We start from the raw sequence: 20,318 nt of genomic DNA on the forward strand, positions 1-20,318 counted from the left end.
CTCCTTCCAGATCTGGCAACGGTAGAAGCGTCGTACGGGATTGGCATCCATATTTGATGTCACCACATCAGCTTCAAGGCCGTGCTCACAGACCACTGCCTCAAACCTCGGCCAAGTCATTCTGCTCGAATTTTGGGAAGACGTGGACATCCTACACCAAAACCACAATCACCCTGAACTATTAACACAATTGAACATTCAAACCACAGTCATGAACCCTAAATACCAATTGCCAAATGCACATTCGAAATAGCCCAATCAAACCACGATTCGGGAACCAAAAATTCGCGTATTCAAAGCTAATTCAACAATCTGGATTGAACATTAAACTCAAACCTAAAACCAACACAACCCAACCCTAAATTTCTAATTCAAAAATCGGGATTTCAAAAACACAGTTATGAACCGTAAATACACAATTTCGCATACTCAAAATTGAACCCAAAATCGGGATTACAAGCAAGCCCTAAACCCTAACTCGAACCCAAACACCAACAAAAGCAAACCCCTATTCAAAATTTAGGATTTCAAATGTGATGTCTCAAAAATCGGGATTCCAATCCCTAAAATTGATGCTATGATCTTACCTTGTAACGGGTGAATCGTTCGCCATAGATGGAAGGAATCGATATGGCCGCAGATTTGTACGTTGAATCGCGATTCAAATGATGGCCTTCGATTTTGGGTGCGTTTGAAATCAGGATCAAATTTAGGAATGATTTAAACCTAATTGCGTTTGAAAAGGATGAAACGACGTCGTTTTAGGTGTTAGAAATGACGTCGTTTCATCCCTTTTCCGATGACATCCACGTCAACTTTCAGGCATGCCACATGGGACGCTTACTTAACGGAAAACACAAGGTCGGGTCAATTTGGGAGATACCAGCAACCCGGCAAAGTTGGTGACTTTATACGCCAATTTTAAAGGTCGTGGGAAAAACCGGAATTCAAACAAAGTTGATGACTTTTAAGGCAGTTATCCCTTCAATTAATGTACAATTTTTTTGTTCACTTTTGTAATCTGAATGTGATAATTATCAATTATAGAACACCATTAGTTTTTTTTAATTATAAGAGAGTGACACGTCTCATTAAAGTATATACCAAAGCACAATTGCATGCCCTTCATATTTTGATAGAACTAGCATTGCATTTTATATATCAACTCTTCATTGATGAATGTTAAATAAACATGTATTTGGAATTAGCACACGAAAAATCATGATTTTCATTATACATGACTGATCTACCAAACGACATTTTGGAACTTAATTTGCTAATTAACATGATATAATATTTTTTAAAAAAACCCTAATATTTTTGTTGTTTAACATGTTTTACTTTCTTGTAAAATTGAATACTCTAGTTCTAAAAGAAGAATGTTTGGCACACACCTCATTGGTATAACAAGTGTTTCCTTCACTTTTTCATTTCAGTGCCAAACAAAGTGAAAAAAAGAAAAGGAACTATGAAAATGCTTTGTTTTTTGGTTTATTTATTAATTACAGTTATTTAATTATATATTTATTTGGAGTTGAATTGTATCCTCATTTCAATGTGAATGTTTTAAGCAGTGGTTGGATTTTCAAAGAGACATTTTCCAATGAATCTGAACGTTTCTTTATCAATGGTGCATTAAATAATAATGCTATAATTATTTTATCTTTTATTATTTAAGTTTTCAATCGAAAAATAAAATATTACACCGTATAATTAAACAGTCATAGAGCCCTATCCAATCTAATTAATTTGAAAAATCTATCTAGGGTCCGTTTAGAGTGGAACATGAGAAAATAAACAAAAAGCACGGTCCAATTGAATGGTGTGTATGTCCTTACCAAGCAGATGTCCCACTCGTCGTGTGTATGTCCCTGCAGCAAACACTTGAAATCCCCGTTGACATTCGACAATAATGCAGCAGCAGGCAGAGGCGCTGTTGAGAGGATGTTATTCACATCGGAGCTGCACGACCAATATATTTCTTTAGAAGCTGAGACTTGGTGGTCTGCAGGACTTACAGCTCTATCCTCCTCAACTCCATGCTTTTCACCAAGCAAGGCAATAGACGAAATCGATACACCAATAGCATCCGAATTAGAAGCAAGACCGTAGTCGTCGAGCGCCCAAGAGGTTTGGGTCGGCGAAGGAGACGGCTGGGCGCGAGTCGTGACTCGTCGGCAGCCTTAGGGAAGGTTTCTTGATGCACAATCAATTGAGCCAAAATATTAATTTCATATATTCATTAACTGAATATTATGGAAGACTCCACACATATTTATAATATGTGTGGATACAAAAAGATATGCTAAATCCTTATAATATCTAAACAAAATAATAAAAGAAGATATGCTAAATCCCTATAATATCTAAACTAGATAAGGCTCGTATCAACTCCCCCACTGTTAAAATCCACCTTGTCCTCAAGGTGGAAGCCACAAACCAAGGACGAGAGTTGAAAGCAAAAGCTTTGGCGAGGAGTTTCCTCCTGGATCAAACGCAAACCAAATAGGCGAACGTCTCCCATCATCTTCATCAAAAATCAACAAAGAAGACCCAATTTTGTCGGCAAAATTCCTTGCCAAATCGACAAGTTTGTCCACGCCTCCCAAAATGCTCAAACATGACATGTCATTACGCAGAGGGATCAACCTTACATCTGTGTCGAGCGATCGATGATTCATACTTGGAACATCACCGACATTCAAATCCACATAGACACAAGCAATTGCGGGCAAATCGGTGTAAGCACCATATCCTTTCTTGCCCCAACAATTTCCAACAACATTTTTGGATGACATTTGAACAACATTGAGTGAGGCGATGACCTTCTTCACTTCATCAGTGGAACCGTCCTTCTCTACATCGTCTAACAATGCCTCTTCCTCATTCTCTTTACTCATATCGGGGTAACGCGGTGGTAGATTTCCGCAAAAGATGAAACTTGTTGGTCTTCGAGTCTGCCATCTCTACTTTCCCTAGATCCCCAATTCTCACTAGGCAAGCAACGATCCATGAGTTTCTTTGCTACTGTCTCTAATATGGAATTCTCTGAATCACAATGCTCCTCCTCGCCCGTACCACGATCATAAACGTAGTCGAAAACTCTGGCTTCCATACATGAATATGCCATCTTCTCATCTAAACTCGAGGAATCAGAAGCTTCATATCCTTCTTGTTCCCTCAATCCAACACTAACTTGGTAATCTGGTTCACACCGACTCCCAAGTGAACAAAGACCAAGAGTAGCTTTCTTCTTTGTCGCTGGACTTGGCATTGAGCACTCAATATACCTATTATGAGAGAGAGGCGACCTTCTCCCCCAACATAGATCATCACTTCCAAATCTCTCAAAAGATATGTCGTCTGCCGGGTATCCCTGCTGCGTGCGCAATCCAGACGGGTCCCAACAGGTAGGCAAGCGCGAAGGCTGGTACGAGGTCTGATTGGTCACACGTCCGGATTGACCGTACAGGTCCCACGGTGGGAGGCTCAAGCGTGGTGGCTGGTCGGTGGTGTGGTGGGGCTGTTGGCAGGCAGACTGGCCTCGCACCTCCTCCTGATGGTGAGGACGGTCCCAGCACATCTCCGCGCGTCGGGGCCGGAGATCAAAAGCTGGGTAACTGTGGTCCTGCTGCTGCGTCGGTGGGTCCCAGCACGTTGGGCGATGCGGCTGCGTTGCGTGAATCGGGTGGTGATCGAACCCTAATTGGATTCGTTGATCTCCGCAATTAAATAGGTGGTCCCTCTCGGGGTAGCCGCCGCGGTGTCGAGGTCGTGCATCCTGCATGCGATCGCGGTACCCGATGGGCGGGTATCCCGTGCGTGGACGACGATCAGGTGGATCCCAACAGCGTGGAATGTAGGGTGGTTTTGGCTCGGGCTGAATGGGTGGACAGAGGTTGCGCGACCGCCCAGATTGGTGTGGGCTGGGGTATTGTTTCCGACGAAGGTTTTCACGCGCCGATCTACCGCGTCCATACGGGATTCCATCATGTCCAATAGGCGATCAAATTTTGCAATAATATGGTGCATCTGGTGCGGGGGCTGATATTGGTGGCGAATAGGCATAATTAATTATGGAAAGAATGAAGTTGGAGTGGAGGGGTTTGGGAATTTCTTGCTGTTCGGTGGTTTTTTTTTTGATTGGTGGTTTATGGATGAAAGAAAATGCTGGGTTGATGAGATTTGTGGTGTCGGACTGAGGTGGATGATAAGGGGTGAGGGTGGTTCCCTTACCGGCGGCGGAGAAGCTAGGCAGCGGCTAGTTGTTGTGCGCGGGTGGATTCCCGTCGGGCAGTGATGTGAATCAAATTGTACATTTTTATTCCCCTAACTTTACATGATTTATATAGTTTGATGCTTGCAAAAGTATGTTTTGTGGTGTAGGAAGAGGAATAAATGGTGAAACAAAGAATGAAGCTCGGAGTGTGAAAAAGCTGTCCAGAAAGCTCTCAAAATTGGCCACCCGGCCGGGTGTATTTTATTCCTAATAATTCACCCGGCCGAGTGTGATGTTTAGAACACGAAAATTCCAGAAAGTGGTCAAAATGAGGTACCCGGCCGGGTGAATTTTCAGCTGTAAAATATACCCGGCCGGGTAGTTATTTGAACTGCAGAGTTTATACAGCAGTTTCTTTTCCCTAGGTGGCAGCTTAAAAGATGGAAAGAAAGGTGACGTGAGGGGGAGAGAAAAAGGGGGCAGAGGATAGAAAAAGAAAAGGAGGAGAGAAGTGTGAGGGGACGTTTTTTAGGGAGAGAGAGTTGACGGCTGGAAAGAAAAAGGGGAGAAAGAGAGGAGGAAGGTCTGGCCTACTCTCCGACGATCCGACTCCAAATCCCAACTCCACTCATCAAGAGCTTGAATCCTACGGTTTTAATTGCAAATTCACCATGTGTTTAGGCTAAGCTTCCTTTGTTGCTCCAAGTTGTAATCTAGGCTTGTATGGATGTTTTTACACCATTGATTTCATATGTTTGTGTCCAACAATGTGCTCAATATTTATTCACTATGTTTTTGGCTAATAACGTAGTGATGTTAATTCCTCTGCTATTGTCTCTTTAACATAGTTTAGGAATGATCGTTTGTTGGTATGCTATCGAATTAGAACTGTTCAGGGGATAATTTGATAGTGGATTAGGTAAGTGATTATAGTAGACAACGTTTGTTCCCGCGCATCCGCAGGAATTAAATGTCGTTGAAAGTTGGTTCATGGAACAAGTGTTCAGCTGACTGTGTACTATACGTCGCAAACATGTTCAGTGCACGCGATTAGGTTGATGTTTTAATCCCTTCTTATGTTTCATTGTTAAAGGTGTAGAACAATACAAGCCTAGTGAGCAACTTGGAGTGACATATTTTTCCGTTCGAATAGTCTTTATTTAGTTTTTAAATTGTTTATTAATCTTGTCAAACCTTGTTAAATAACCGTACGCCTCCCTGTGGTTCGACACTCTTTTACTACAACTGCATCTGTACTCTTGCAGAAAGTTGTAATTTTAGAGCTATTTTATTAAGCTTGTGTGTCATTAATTCATTGATATAAAAGCTCGAAAAATATACATCAAGTTTTGGCGCCGTTGCCGGGGAGGCAACTGGTTATTTAATTTAGAATTTTTTTTTATTTTTATTTTTGTATAGCTTTCTAACATTTTATTTTCTTGTTACAGAGTTGTAGCTAGAAGGCTAAGTCGAGCCAACGACTTTAAACAAAGGCGCTAGTTGGGAGGCAACCCAATGAGTTTTTAGTTTTTTATTTTCTCTTAATAAATCGAGGGTTTTGTTCGCTCAATTCTTTCCTTCGATGTATTTTTATGAATTGAGTATTTTGTTTTCTTTTTGTGTTTTTTTTTTTTTTTTCTTTTTGTAGGAGCAACATGGAGATGAGACTCATATTGGAGCTTAGGAGGAATCACACCTACAAAGGAAAATACACCCACCCTCCCACCCGAATGCACTATGGACATCATGCCAAGTTTGGGGGAGCTCTCTTTCCCTTTACTTTATTTTTGTTCTTCTTTGCATGCATTGAGGACAATGATGCATTTAAGTTTGAGGGGGTTGTGAATGATTTGTGATGCATGTTATTGGGTGTATTATATGCTAAAGTGTTTTGAATCATGTAATTGACGGGTGCATGCTTTATCTTCGGCTTTCTGGTTGGGAAATCTTATTTGATTTTACTTGATCTTTGAAGCCTAGGATGAATGGAATTTGTGCATGAATTTATTTGAAAGAGCATGTTGTGATTACATCCGATTTCTTGAGTTGAGGAGAGTATGAAAGTCACATGTCTTGTGGAAATTATCTTGGATTGATTTGCTTTATCGAGTTGCGTGCTTGCATTCATTTGTGTCAACGATTTGGGAGGATAAGGCACTAGGATGAACTCTATGGCCAAATAATCACATGCCTAGTCCATCAAATGATCCCCTAGAAGCCACTTTGAGCTAATTCCCTATTATTTGTGTAAACACTTAGCCTATCACTTAGCCAATTAAATAAGCCTCATTTTAGCCTCATCGAAAGACCTTGCTACTATTTGGGTGCTAAATACTAATTTGAGCTGGGTGGTTGAATGTTGAGTGTTGGGTGGTGTATTGCAAAAGTGTAGACATTTTTAGACTTGATGTAATGTATAAGTGAAAAGAATGAAGTTCTTAGAGAAAAAAAAAACAAAAAGAAAGAAAAAGACGACCTCCAAATTTGCAAGAGTCGAGGTTTTGTTTAGAAAAAAATGAAAGAAGAAGAAAAAAAAGTTGTGAAATAAAGTAAGAGCTTCTATTTGTGTAATATGTAATCTTGTCTAGATTTGATCTCAAGTTTGGGGGAGTGAGAGTTGGTTGTAATATTTTGTTGTTTGATCTTTGGAATGAAGTTGTAGGAGGGAAGAATTTGGCACTCAAATGTGTAGCCTTTGAGCTCACTATCCATATTTATCCTACCTCATCCCTAGCCCCATTACAACCTTGAATTAAGACCTTGGACCTTTTTGTTGTTGCTTGTGGATGCTTTGTAAATAGCTTGGTAGAGTTAAAGAAGTTTGATTTGAAATCCGCGAGTCTATGTGGTAAGTAATGCTTGATGAGTCGATGATGACGGTTTGAGTTGTATGATCACATGTTTGGACTTACTTTGAAATGCACTATGACTTGAAGTTCTAGGTTGATAAGTGATGGTTCATGAGAGTGGGAATTCTTGATTGGAATTGTTGGAGGTTTAGATTTTGTCATTCATGTCTATATGTGATTCACTCTTATAAAAACTTTTGTGAGCTGAGCTTTAAAGTTTTGTGTTTATTGTGATCTTGCTCGAGGACGAGCAAGTAAATAAGTTTGGGGGTATTTGATGTGAATCAAATTGTACATTTTTATTCCCCTAACTTTACATGATTTATATAGTTTGATGCTTGCAAAAGTATGTTTTGTGGTGTAGGAAGAGGAATAAATGGTGAAACAAAGAATGAAGCTCGGAGTGTGAAAAAGCTGTCCAGAAAGCTCTCAAAATTGGCCACCCGGCCGGGTGTATTTTATTCCTAATAATTCACCCGGCCGAGTGTGATGTTTAGAACACGAAAATTCCAGAAAGTGGTCAAAATGAGGTACCCGGCCGGGTGAATTTTCAGCTGTAAAATATACCCGGCCGGGTAGTTATTTGAACTGCAGAGTTTATACAGCAGTTTCTTTTCCCTAGGTGGCAGCTTAAAAGATGGAAAGAAAGGTGACGTGAGGGGGAGAGAAAAAGGGGGCAGAGGATAGAAAAAGAAAAGGAGGAGAGAAGTGTGAGGGGACGTTTTTTAGGGAGAGAGAGTTGACGGCTGGAAAGAAAAAGGGGAGAAAGAGAGGAGGAAGGTCTGGCCTACTCTCCGACGATCCGACTCCAAATCCCAACTCCACTCATCAAGAGCTTGAATCCTACGGTTTTAATTGCAAATTCACCATGTGTTTAGGCTAAGCTTCCTTTGTTGCTCCAAGTTGTAATCTAGGCTTGTATGGATGTTTTTACACCATTGATTTCATATGTTTGTGTCCAACAATGTGCTCAATATTTATTCACTATGTTTTTGGCTAATAACGTAGTGATGTTAATTCCTCTGCTATTGTCTCTTTAACATAGTTTAGGAATGATCGTTTGTTGGTATGCTATCGAATTAGAACTGTTCAGGGGATAATTTGATAGTGGATTAGGTAAGTGATTATAGTAGACAACGTTTGTTCCCGCGCATCCGCAGGAATTAAATGTCGTTGAAAGTTGGTTCATGGAACAAGTGTTCAGCTGACTGTGTACTATACGTCGCAAACATGTTCAGTGCACGCGATTAGGTTGATGTTTTAATCCCTTCTTATGTTTCATTGTTAAAGGTGTAGAACAATACAAGCCTAGTGAGCAACTTGGAGTGACATATTTTTCCGTTCGAATAGTCTTTATTTAGTTTTTAAATTGTTTATTAATCTTGTCAAACCTTGTTAAATAACCGTACGCCTCCCTGTGGTTCGACACTCTTTTACTACAACTGCATCTGTACTCTTGCAGAAAGTTGTAATTTTAGAGCTATTTTATTAAGCTTGTGTGTCATTAATTCATTGATATAAAAGCTCGAAAAATATACATCAGGCAGCAACATAGATGTGGCTCGATCGATGTGGCTAGTTGCTGTGCGCGGTGGTTTCTGGTCGAGCAGCGACGTAGCTATGGTTCGATCGGTGTTGTGGAGGGTGAGCTCACGATGAAAGCATCAGTTGTTAAGGATAGTCTTCCTTAATGTTCGAATTCCACACACAATCAAGAAACAAGACCGTAGCCGTCGAGCGCCCAAGAGATTTGGGTCGGCGAAGACTTCCAGCAGAGGAGACTGCTGGGCGCGAGAGAGGTTATCGTCGTCAGCGGTAAAGACGGTTTCTTGATGGACAATTAATTGAGTCAAAATCGATAATTTCATAGATTGATTGATTGAATATTATGGAAGACTCGATATATATTTATAATATGTGTGGATACAAAAAGATATGCTAAATCCCTATAATATCTAAACAAAATAATAAAAGAAGATACGCTAAATCCCTATATTATCTAAACTGGATAAGGCTCGTATCACAAACCCCCCACATTGTTTCAGCATCTCTTTGCCCTTCCTCTCCAACTCCTTTGAGAATTTGTTCTCATCATTCGTAAATTTATTAATTGTATTTCAAAACAATTGCCAGCTCTTATCAGATTCTAAAGCTTTCACTTCATGAGCATAATAGGGGTATATTTTTTCACTGTTATAGCGGCTGGTTAACATCAACGTACTTCCATTGCCTGAATATATAGACATGCTAAGAACAATTAAAGGCAAAAGGGAGACACAAATCTAATATTTTCAAAATTTACACAAGACGACCAGATTTCTGGTCCATTAGCTAAAGTAGATAACTCCATATTAATGAGCCATATGATATGACCCCACCCAATATATGTATTCTTATCATATTCTGCCAAATCTCATATTCCCTATCAAACAGCCCCTTAGTGTTGAGCTCGCCAATTGAGGACAACATATTACTTTAAGCCAAAGTGACTATTATCTGCAACTCTGATACGAGAGATAACTGGCGGAGAAGATGTTGGTTCGTTCGTCGTCAACACGTACATCGAGCTCGAGGCGCACGCGATCGCCGCACTCGCCGGCGGTCTACCCCGTCGGCCCGCTCCTCCAGGACGAGGCCACGAGGAGATCCTCGGGTGGCTCGACGAGCAGCCCGAGTCCTCTGTGGCGTTCCTCTGCTTCGGGATGAACGGCTACTTCGACGAGGCGCAAGTGACGGAAATGGCGTCGGCGTTGGAACGGAACGGGACACGGTTTTTATGGTCGCTGAGGAAGCCGCCGTCCAAGGAGACGGGGGCGGGAATCGGCGAGTACATGGATCCTGGGAAAGTGCTTCCGGACGGGTTCCTAGATCGGACGGTGTGATAGGGTGGGCCCCACTGATAGAAATCTGTGGGTTCCATCCTAAAACCAATTGGTGATAGGAGGAGGGGCCCATGAGACTTATATACTAGTTTCAGTTTTATCTTGACACCGATGTGGGACAGTTATATGTTATATTTTTAGTTTCAATTGCCAACACCCTCCCTCAAACCCTTCAAGGTGAACCTTGGAGGGGTTGGACTTTTTTCTAATCGATTGGACAATCGGTCCAATTTTGTTCGATCGGTTGGGACCACTTGGCCCAAATTTTCAGCCCAGTTATACTGTTGGGTCAGTCATTTTTTTCGGTTTCAGCCCAGATATACTGCTTGGTCAGTTAAATATGACCCACAGTCGGCGACCCGCTCTGATACCATGATAGAAATCCGTGGGTTCCATCCTAAAACCAATTGGTGATAGGAGGAGGGGCCCATGAGACTTATATACTAGTTTCAGTTTTATCTTGACACCGATGTGGGACAGTTATATGTTATATTTTTAGTTTCAATTGCCAACACCCTCCCTGCTGGATTGTCCAAGGGGACATGGACCTGGAGACGTACTGGAGGACGCTACACGGGGTTTGGATCGAAATTGATCGATGCCAAACCAAAACGATTACCTGCTGCGATAAGGGAATCTGTGAGTATAGAGAAATTACAAACCAGAAAAGATTGTACAAGTTCCTGGCGGGATTGAACTCCCAATTCGAAGGGACTCGACGAGACATTCTCAAGGAGAGTCCAACCCCTCCAGTGGACGTCGTGTATGGCTGGATCAAGCGGGAAGCCGTTCGGCTTAAAATTATGCCATCGGTGAACCCCGACACAACCACAGCAGCTAACGGGGTGGGGCTCGGATTTGGAGCCCGACAGACCAGATTCCAGACGCAACCAACCCACCTAGCGCCGACCCGCTCCAGCCAACCGCTCACAGCCACCAATAGCCGCCGCGGAGCCACCAAGCCAGATAAGACGAAATTGTGGTGTTCAAACTGCGGGATGAACAAACATACCCGTGAGAACTGCTTCAAATTGATCGGATTCCCGGAGTGGTGGGACGAAAGCCAACGGGGAAAGGCGAAATTGGCTATAGGGATGGAAGAAACCGGTGGAACAGAGAGCACCACTCGCGGACGAAGCACTGACGGCGTCACTCCACGCGGCGGCGGCGACAAGCGAGCGGAGGAGGTCGGTCAGGCGGCTTTCGCCGGACGAGTCGGGGGAGTGGAGAGAGGCGCCGACGAATGAGGTAATGGGCTAGGGTTTCTAAAACCTAGCCCATATCATGTTGATTTTAATTTTGGTCCTCATAATTTAAAAAAATTGCAGTTGGAACCCCGAGTTATGGATTCTGACCCCAAACCTTTGGATAATTCAAAACAGAACCCCATTAAACCCCATGTTATGCATCCTGCCCCCCGAACTTTAGCTAAATTGAAAAAGGACCCCATGGTGTGTGATGACTTGTATGTGAGCCCCAATAGTTTTGATATTTTGCATGATTTGCCTATTGCATGTGCGGTACAACATAAGTCTAGGAAAAAGGATAATCGGTGGATTTTTGACTGCGGGGCGACAGATACTATGACCCATGATAGACAGGATTTTGTGGAATTTTGTGGGACTATGAAAAGCCAAATACAGACTGCCGATGGGGAACTTACTTCAGTAGAGGGGAGTGGAACAATTGAAATGACTCCAACGTTGACACTATCAAATTGTCTTTATGTTCCCAAGCTGTCTCATAAATTGATGTCAATTAGTCATGTCACGAAGGAATTGAATTGTACACTATTGATGCATCCCAATTTCTGTGTTTTACAGGATATCAGGACGAGGAGGATAATTGGGCGTGGCACTGAGCGTCAAGGCCTCTACTATGTCGACGAGATGGCTCACCAAGGCAGTGCCGCGATGTTGGCTCACGGATCTACTACTCGAGACGCTTGGTTGTTGCACAGACGTCTAGGTCATCCATCTCTTGGTTATCTTAAACTTCTTTACCCGAATTTTTCGCATATTAAGGATTTTGATTGTGAGTCGTGTGTTTTGGCGAAAAGCCACAGACAATCGTTTAAATCTACTGAAACTCGTGTTAAGAGTCTTTTTTCACTTGTGCATGCTGATGTTTGGGGTCCCGCGCCCGTTACTGGGGATCATGGTTTTCGATATTTCGTATTATTTGTGGATGATTGCTCAAGGATGACTTGGGTGTATTTTTTGAAAAACAAATCTGAAGTCTTTGAAAAATTTGTTCTGTTTTACAAACTAATCCAAACTCAATTTCAGACCACGATAAAAATTCTTAGGTCCGACAATGGGAGGGAGTTCGTTAACAAAGACATGTCAATTTTTTTCACAGACAACGGGTTAGTTCATCAAACCTCATGCCCCTATACCTCCGAACAAAACGGAATAGCCGAAAGAAAAAATAGGATCATTTTGGAAATTACACGTGCGTTGTTTTTTGACTCAAAAGTCCCGAAATTTCTATGGCCTGAAGCTGTTGCTACGTCCGTTTATTTAGTAAACCGACTCCCTACGAAAATCTTAAACATGAAAACCCCGTTGAACCTCTTGTCTTCCCTAGCCGATGTGCCTGAACCTCTTACCCTACCCCTTAAAATCTTTGGATGCTCGGTATATGTCCATGTTCCTAAACACGAACGAACAAAGTTTTCCGCATGCGCCATAAAATGTGTTTTTTTGGGGTACGGAATAAATCAAAAGGGATATAGGTGTTACGACCCATCGTCTAGGAAGATTATAACGACAATGAACTGCAACTTCTTAGAATGCGAATACTTCTACACCAATCTTAGTGGTCAGGGGGAGAGTAGATTGATTGATAGGACAAGTGGACCCCTAAATTGGTTTGTGCCACCACCAAGCGACTTTGTGGCGGAACCAACAGAGTCAACTAGCACTGCCGTCGAGCCTGTTTTGTCACCAGAAGAGCCTCCTCAGTCACCCACATCTGAACATCCTCCTCCAGTGATGTCCGAGGTAAACACTGAAACCAATGTCAATAGTACAATTATTCCTAATGATGCTGGTGTAGAACCCACGGAGAATGCTGCAATTGATGGGGACACAGGACAGTACATTCTTCCAGAAAGGAGTACAAGGGGTGTTCCACCTAAACGATACAGTCCCGAGCGTATATCAAAGAAGAGCAGATATTCAGTGGGCAACTTCGCGACGGCAAATCTGACCAAGATGGCTAAGGCTTTTATGACTGCCTTATACGAAGAAGAGGAACTTCCCCGGACAGCAGAGGAGGCGATAAAGATCCCACATTGGAAGGAAGCAATGATCGTGGAAATGAAGGCACTAATGAAGAATAAGACATGGGAAATCTGTAAAAGGCCGGAAGGATCTAGGCCAGTGGGGTGCCGCTGGGTCTTTACGATCAAGAGGAAACCAGATGGATCGGTTGATCGCTACAAAGCGAGACTGGTGGCTAAGGGATATACACAAACCTATGGAGTGGATTATGCCGAGACCTTCTCACCAGTAGCAAAGATGAACACGATCCGCGTGTTGTTCTCTATTGCAGCAACAAAAAACTGGCCACTACATCAGTTCGATGTGACCAATGCGTTCTTGCATGGAGAGCTAACACAACCGATCTATATGGAAGCTCCACCAGGGTTCGATGAGGAGTTCAGAAGGGGAGAAGTGTGCAAACTCAAGAAGACACTTTATGGATTGAAGCAGTCACCGAGAGCATGGTTTGGAAGATTTACAGAAGTGATGAAGAAATATGGGTACGAACAAAGTAACTCTGATCATACGTTGTTCATAAAAAGGAGGGAAGAGAAGATCACATGTCTGATTATTTATGTGGACGATATGATTCTTACTAGGGATGATGAGGACGAGATCAAACAGTTGAGGGAGAACCTATTCACCGAGTTTGAGATGAAGGACCTGGGCCTACTAAAGTACTTTCTGGGCATTGAAGTGATGAGATCCGCCAAGGGAATATTTATCAACCAGCGGAAGTATGTTCTTGACCTCTTAGCTGAGACAGGAATGCTCGACTGCAAGCCTGCAGAGACCCCGATGATGCAGAACCTCGGTCTACGACTGACCGAAGGAGCTGAACTCACACATCAAACAAGATATCAGCGACTGGTGGGTAAGCTCATCTATCTCTCTCACACGAGACCCGACATTGCATACGCCGTGGGAGTAGTCAGTCAGTTCATGCACAAACCTCAAGTTGATCACTGGGAAGCAGTCTTGAGAATTGTGTGCTATTTGAAGGGAACACCAGGGCACGGGATTCTGTTTGAGAATCACGGGAACTTGGAAGTACACGGGTTCACGGATGCAGATTGGGCAGGAAATCCAAATTATCGGAAATCAACTGCCGGATATTTTACCTTCGTTGGAGGTAATCTGGTAACATGGCATCAGAGCCAAATTACCACAGGCTCAGAATATAATATCATCATCGCCCGAATACCTGTCCCGGCCAAAAGGCGGTAACGGACGAATCAAGACCTGAAATGGCAGACAACGAAGATGTCAAGACTGGCGATCTCAAGTTGAAAGCAAGTAAGAATGTAACAGTTGCATTCAAACTAAATGGAAGAAACTATGCTCTATGGGCCCGACTGATGCGGGTAGCCATCAGAAGCCGGAGAGCACTACGGCATATCACCGGAGTGCCGGAACCCCCGAAGCCAACAGATAAGGAGTATCTGGAGTGGGAGGAGACCGATTTGGTGGTCTTCTCATGGATCGTCGACAACATGGAGATCGAGATTGTGGCGGACTTCGCACACCACCAAAGCGCGAAGGCCATCTGGGATAGCCTGGCCGTGACGTACCAGAGTACGTCGGATTCTTACCTGATATATGACTTGAATGAACATATTCTCCCTATTCAACACCCACAAATGGGCGTACTACTGTTGTATCGGGCGGTGGGTGGATTTGTGTCGCACTGTGGATGGAATTCGATTTTGGAGAGCGTTTCGTGTGGGGTCCCGATGGCCGTGTGGCCGATGTTTGCAGAGCAGCAGACGAATGCGTTCCAACTGGTTCGCGAGTTGGAGATCGCGGTCGAGATCAAGATGGATTACCGGAAGGATGCACCGAGGCTAGTGGCAGCGGATAAAATAGAGAAGGGAATTAGGGAGTTGATGGATCTTGACAATAAAATCCATGCCAATGTTAAAGAGTAAAAGTGCCCTAATGGAAAATGGATCATCGTCTAATTTCGTACGTAGTTTCATTGAAAATGTGACAATTTTGTAATTTTTTGTATTAGCATCGTATGGTATTTTATTGGAAGGACCCTATGTTTTTGGAATATTATTTACTAGTAATACTATAATACTCGTTCTTACCTATAATAATTTTCAACTATGGTTGAATTCAATTTCTCCTTTTCTTCATTCCTTCCACCAATATAAGCACTTTTGACACCTTTCACATTTTGTTGCTATATGGAGTACTTATTTCACAAATCTATATATATGATTTGAACCTTCAATTTATTATGTCAATACAAAATATTTTACAATTAAGATATCCGTCAATCCATACATAACATATTTCACAAGGCACAATTTATTTATTTAACAAGATACGACAAATACAATTCCAAAATACACCGAGAATAGAATTTTCCAAACAAAATCATACAACTAACTAACTAACTAATGTTTCTAATAACATCCTCAATAAACAAAGTTTGAGCTTTATAAGAAGACCCACCTTCCTCCAAAGCCGCCCTTCCCTTCTTCCTCATCTCCTCCACCTTCCTCCTCACCTCATCCCCTTCTGCCCCCATTAGCCGCCGTATCGCCCCCTCGATCTCCCCGGCCCCCACAATCTCGGGCGACTCCTCCCCCCTAAAATCCATCTTATAATCCAATCTAATCATCTCCGCCATCTCCAACTCCTTCACCAGTTGAAACGCATTCAACTGCTGCTCCGCGTAAAGCGGGAAAGTAGCCACAGGCACCCCAAACCACACACTCTCCATAGTCGAATTCCACCCACAGTGCGACACAAACCCCCCAACCGCTTTATGTGCCAACACCGCCACCTGTCCCGCCCACCCGATCACTCGCCCGACCCCTTTCGTCCTATCCAAAAACCCCTCCAGCAAAACCTCCCCAAAATCTTCGTACTCCACCACCAACCTTCCCCCCATCGCCCCCGGCTTCCTCAGCGACCACAAAAACCGACAACCGCTATTTTCCAGAGCCAGAGCGATCTCCCTCACTTGCTCTTTTCCGAAACTCCCCATCGTTCCGAAGCACAAGAAAATGACCGACTTCTCCGGCTGATTGTCGAGCCATTTTTTCGCGTCGTCCTCATTCGATTGGCTACTTAAATCCAATATCGGCCCGACCGGGTAAACCCTAGGGCTTTTTCCCGCCATCGAATCGATAGCATACGATTCGAATTCGTAGAAAGTATTTACCACAATTCCATCCGTCTCCGATATTCTCTTAAAATAATTCAAAAACACGTCGGCGATCGGGCCGCCATCGACGAACACCGCCGGCAGCACCTTCGCCGGAACGGGGAGAGAAAAGCAGGGCACCGGAAGCTCAGAATCGGAGTTTTTAAACTCCGAGAGCTCCTTATTCTCGTCGAACTTCAACGAGACCACGTATTGAAACAGGCCTAACGTGCACGCGCCAGAGGTGAAGAAGCAGTAGGCCGGAATGGCGAATTCTCGGGCGAGGTCGATGAATTTGAGGCAGAACATGTCGAGCACGACTCCGGCGATCGGGATATCGCGGCGGCGCTGGTCGATTATGTCTCTGACGTTTGTGATCTGGTTGTCGATGAGGTCGAAGAGGGAGGTTTTCGACTGCGGGGACCAGTCGCCGGGGATGGGGAGGGGGACGAAGGCGAGGCGGGGGGAGGCGGAGGCGGAGATTTTGGCGGTGTAGGTGTCGACGGTGGTGTCGTTGGGGAGCTGCATGGTGAGGATGGTGATGGAGAGGCGGGCGTCGCGGTCGAGGAGGAGCTTTGAGGTTTGCACGGTGGCGACGAGGTGGCTCAGCCCCGGAGATGGGATGAATACTAGCTCGAATTTCTCCATTTTCCGGCGGCTGTTTGGATTAGTTTGTTGTGGTTGTTTTGTGAAAGAGATAAGGTAGCTAGGATGAGGTTTCAAGGAACAACGAAGAATATCTTTTACTCCTTGTCTACCTATATAAGGCAAATATGACCTGGCAAGAATTTTAAAAAATATAGAGTAGTAGAAAATGCACGAGAAAAAATTAGTAAAAAGTGGGTCTACTTTTATATTCATCTAGTTTTATAGTGAAATATGAGTGAGATAAAGTTAGGGGAATGTGAGATCCATTAACAAAGCAGTAAAAAAAACAATATTTATTGGTGGACGAACAAAAATAACAAAATGAGACACTTAGTGGACGGGGGAGTAAATAATAATCGTAAAATAAATTGAATATTTTTGTCAGTTATGTATTTTGATAAAGTTATAATTATAATACAAATTGAAATATATTAAAAAATTATAAATTTGTTTATCAAATTTTATTTTCTTTTATTTATTATAGTTTACGAGTATATATCTATTGAATGATTTTAGAATCACATTAAATACTAAATTACTATTTATTATTTAAATACTACTATGTAGATTTAATTGATCTTCTTGTAATTATTTTTTAGAAAATTCAATCATACAGAATAAAATCGAAAAACAATACAAATCAATATAAAGTTTTGAATCAAAATTAACTAGGTAAACATGTTAAATGAATTTATATAAAATAACAAGACACAACCTTGTGAGCATCATTTTTTAACACCATTCTTATTCGGGTGAGAAATTTAATTCCACATGAGTTTTTAGGGTGAGAAATTTCGGAAAAGGGATTAATTTCGCTGACCTTTCGAAATTTAACATTAAATTCGTTGACTTTTTGAAATATGGGATCGAGGCATGCAAATTTTTCAGAACAAGGGATTTTCGAGTTTTTCTCCTTTTTATCTTCTTTTCTCTTATTATTTTCCCTATAATATTTATGAACTTAACTATCCCCAGTAATAATTTTACCCCAATTCTTATATTTTTCATCTCAATTCTAAAACATCTCGTTTTCACCCAAACGCAAGGATGCATTATCAATTCAAGTTCCTGTGCTTATCTTAATTAAGGGGCATCAGCTACGAGTTCAAGCTTTTTTCCTCAGTCCATTTTAGCGAGATAATGTCAAAATTTGATTTCTGGCTCTTACCTAATCAACTAAAAGTTTGTCATTGGAATTTCTAGCCAAAGTGTTTTTTTTTTGCATTAGTTTGTATTGCAAGTGGTATTAAAAATTAGTACTACTACTATGTTGTTTTTTCCTAATTATTTCCTTCTGTTGTGAATCACGTGTGAGTAAGATAGAGTTGGGCTAGTGTTGCAGCCAATGTTTTAAAAACCGGACCGGCAAGCGAACCGGCGTCATTACTGGTTCACTGGTTCAACCGGTTCACTGGTCGAACCATTGGTTGAACCGGAATACTGTTTATATATATATATATATATATATATATATATATATATATATATATATGGATGTATTCATTTCCTTTTCCTATATTTCCTCCTTTTTCCTTCTTAATATCAGCCATTAGATTAGAGAAATGGACGGTCAAGATCAACATTGGGTAATTAATCCCGTGTTGCATTATTTGTCCTATTTTGTGCATTATGAGGGTACAATAGTAATCTAATAATGGCTGGAAACCGCTACGAATAATGCACCACATGGTCACGAGTAATGCATATAATTGGCTATATAATGCACAATATGTGAACTGCAATGCATACGAACAAGATGTGTTGTGTTATGATGTTTGACACACGTTTCTTGTTTCCCCTAAGGGTTTAATAAGCTTAGGGGCTAGGGTATAGTACGTAGACATGTATGTAATCTTCACATGGTAACGAGTAATGGATATAATTGACTATATAATGCACAATTTGTGAACTGCAATGCATACGAACAAGATGTGATGTGTTATGATGTTTGACACACGTTTCTTGTTTCCCCTAAGGGTTTAATAAGCTTAGGGGCTAGGGTATAGTACGTACGCATTAATAACAAATTATAAAACGATACGAATAATTCACCAAATTGTCACGAGTAATGGATGTTATTAACTATATAATGCACAATATGTGAACTGCAATGCATACGAATAAGATGTACCATGTTATGATGTTTGACACACGTTTCTTGTTTCCCCTAAGGGTTTAATAAGCTTAGGGGCTAGGGTATAGTACGTAGACATTACTAAATGCACGTATGTAATCTTCAATCCGTTGATTAACCCATATACACAATACCTCTAATAATGCATAATATACTGAGATAATGACAATTAACAGCTACATAATGCACTACCTAAACTAAATAATGCACATACGTATATTCCAATAACAACAATTTGTTAGTAATGTCTACGTACTATACCCTAGCCCCTAAGCTTATTAAACCCTTAGGGGAAACAAGAAACGTGTGTCAAACATCATAACATGGTACATCTTATTTGTATGCATTGCAGTTCACATATTGTGCATTATATAGTTAATAACATCCATTACTCGTGACAATTTGGTGAATTATTCGTATCGTTTTATAATTCGTTATTAATGCGTACGTACTATACCCTAGCCCCTAAGCTTATTAAACTCTTAGGGGAAACAAGAAACGTGTGTCAAACATCATAACACAGCACATCTTGTTCGTATGCATTGCAGTTCACAAATTGTGCATTATATAGTCAATTATATCCATTACTCGTTACCATGTGAAGATTACATACTTGTCTACGTACTATACCCTAGCCCCTAAGCTTATTAAACCCTTAGGGGAAACAAGAAACGTGTGTCCAAACATCATAACATGGTACATCTTATTCGTATGCATTGCAGTTCACATATTGTGCATTATATAGTCAATTATATGCATTACTCGTGACCATGTGGTGCATTATTCGCAGATACCAAAATGTGGCAGTTACTTTTCCATCAAATGTCAATAATAACCCTGTAATGCATACAAACACCTTCTATAATGCAACACGGAACCAGTTTTATAGAATCAAGATTATAGTATTATACATTTAATAGTATTATTATAGAAAACAAGTCTTGTACTAGTATATTAGAATATTTAATGACGTTAAGTTTAAATACAATAATAAATTATAATACACAATATTAAAAACTAGTATTAAACTCTATGTATAATTATAAACTCCTATATTATAAAACATTAGTGATTGTAAAAGTATAATTAAAATATAAGAAATATATTATAATTAATAATTTCTTAAAAGAATATATAAAATTAAAATGAATTATCTT

General features: G+C 41.4%; 1 protein-coding gene across 1 annotated transcript; it reads right to left on the reverse strand.

Annotated features, from left to right (window-relative positions):
• Nucleotides 1–15,517: 15,517 nt before the first annotated feature.
• On the reverse strand, nucleotides 15,518–17,174 carry LOC121759743 (anthocyanidin 3-O-glucosyltransferase 2-like). The gene has a single exon (XM_042155426.1). It carries the CDS (start codon nucleotides 17,025–17,027, stop codon nucleotides 15,621–15,623), a length of 1,407 nt encoding a protein of 468 aa, XP_042011360.1. The 5' UTR covers nucleotides 17,028–17,174; the 3' UTR covers nucleotides 15,518–15,620.
• Nucleotides 17,175–20,318: the final 3,144 nt, after the last annotated feature.

Source organism: Salvia splendens, chromosome 12, assembly GCF_004379255.2.
Source record: "Salvia splendens isolate huo1 chromosome 12, SspV2, whole genome shotgun sequence".
NCBI classification, from domain to species: Eukaryota; Viridiplantae; Streptophyta; class Magnoliopsida; order Lamiales; family Lamiaceae; genus Salvia; species Salvia splendens.

Coding starts and splice junctions, on each gene's coding strand:
- LOC121759743 (XM_042155426.1), bottom strand. CDS start 17,027: ATGGAGAAATTCGAGCTAGTATTCATCCCATCTCCGGGGCTGAGCCAC.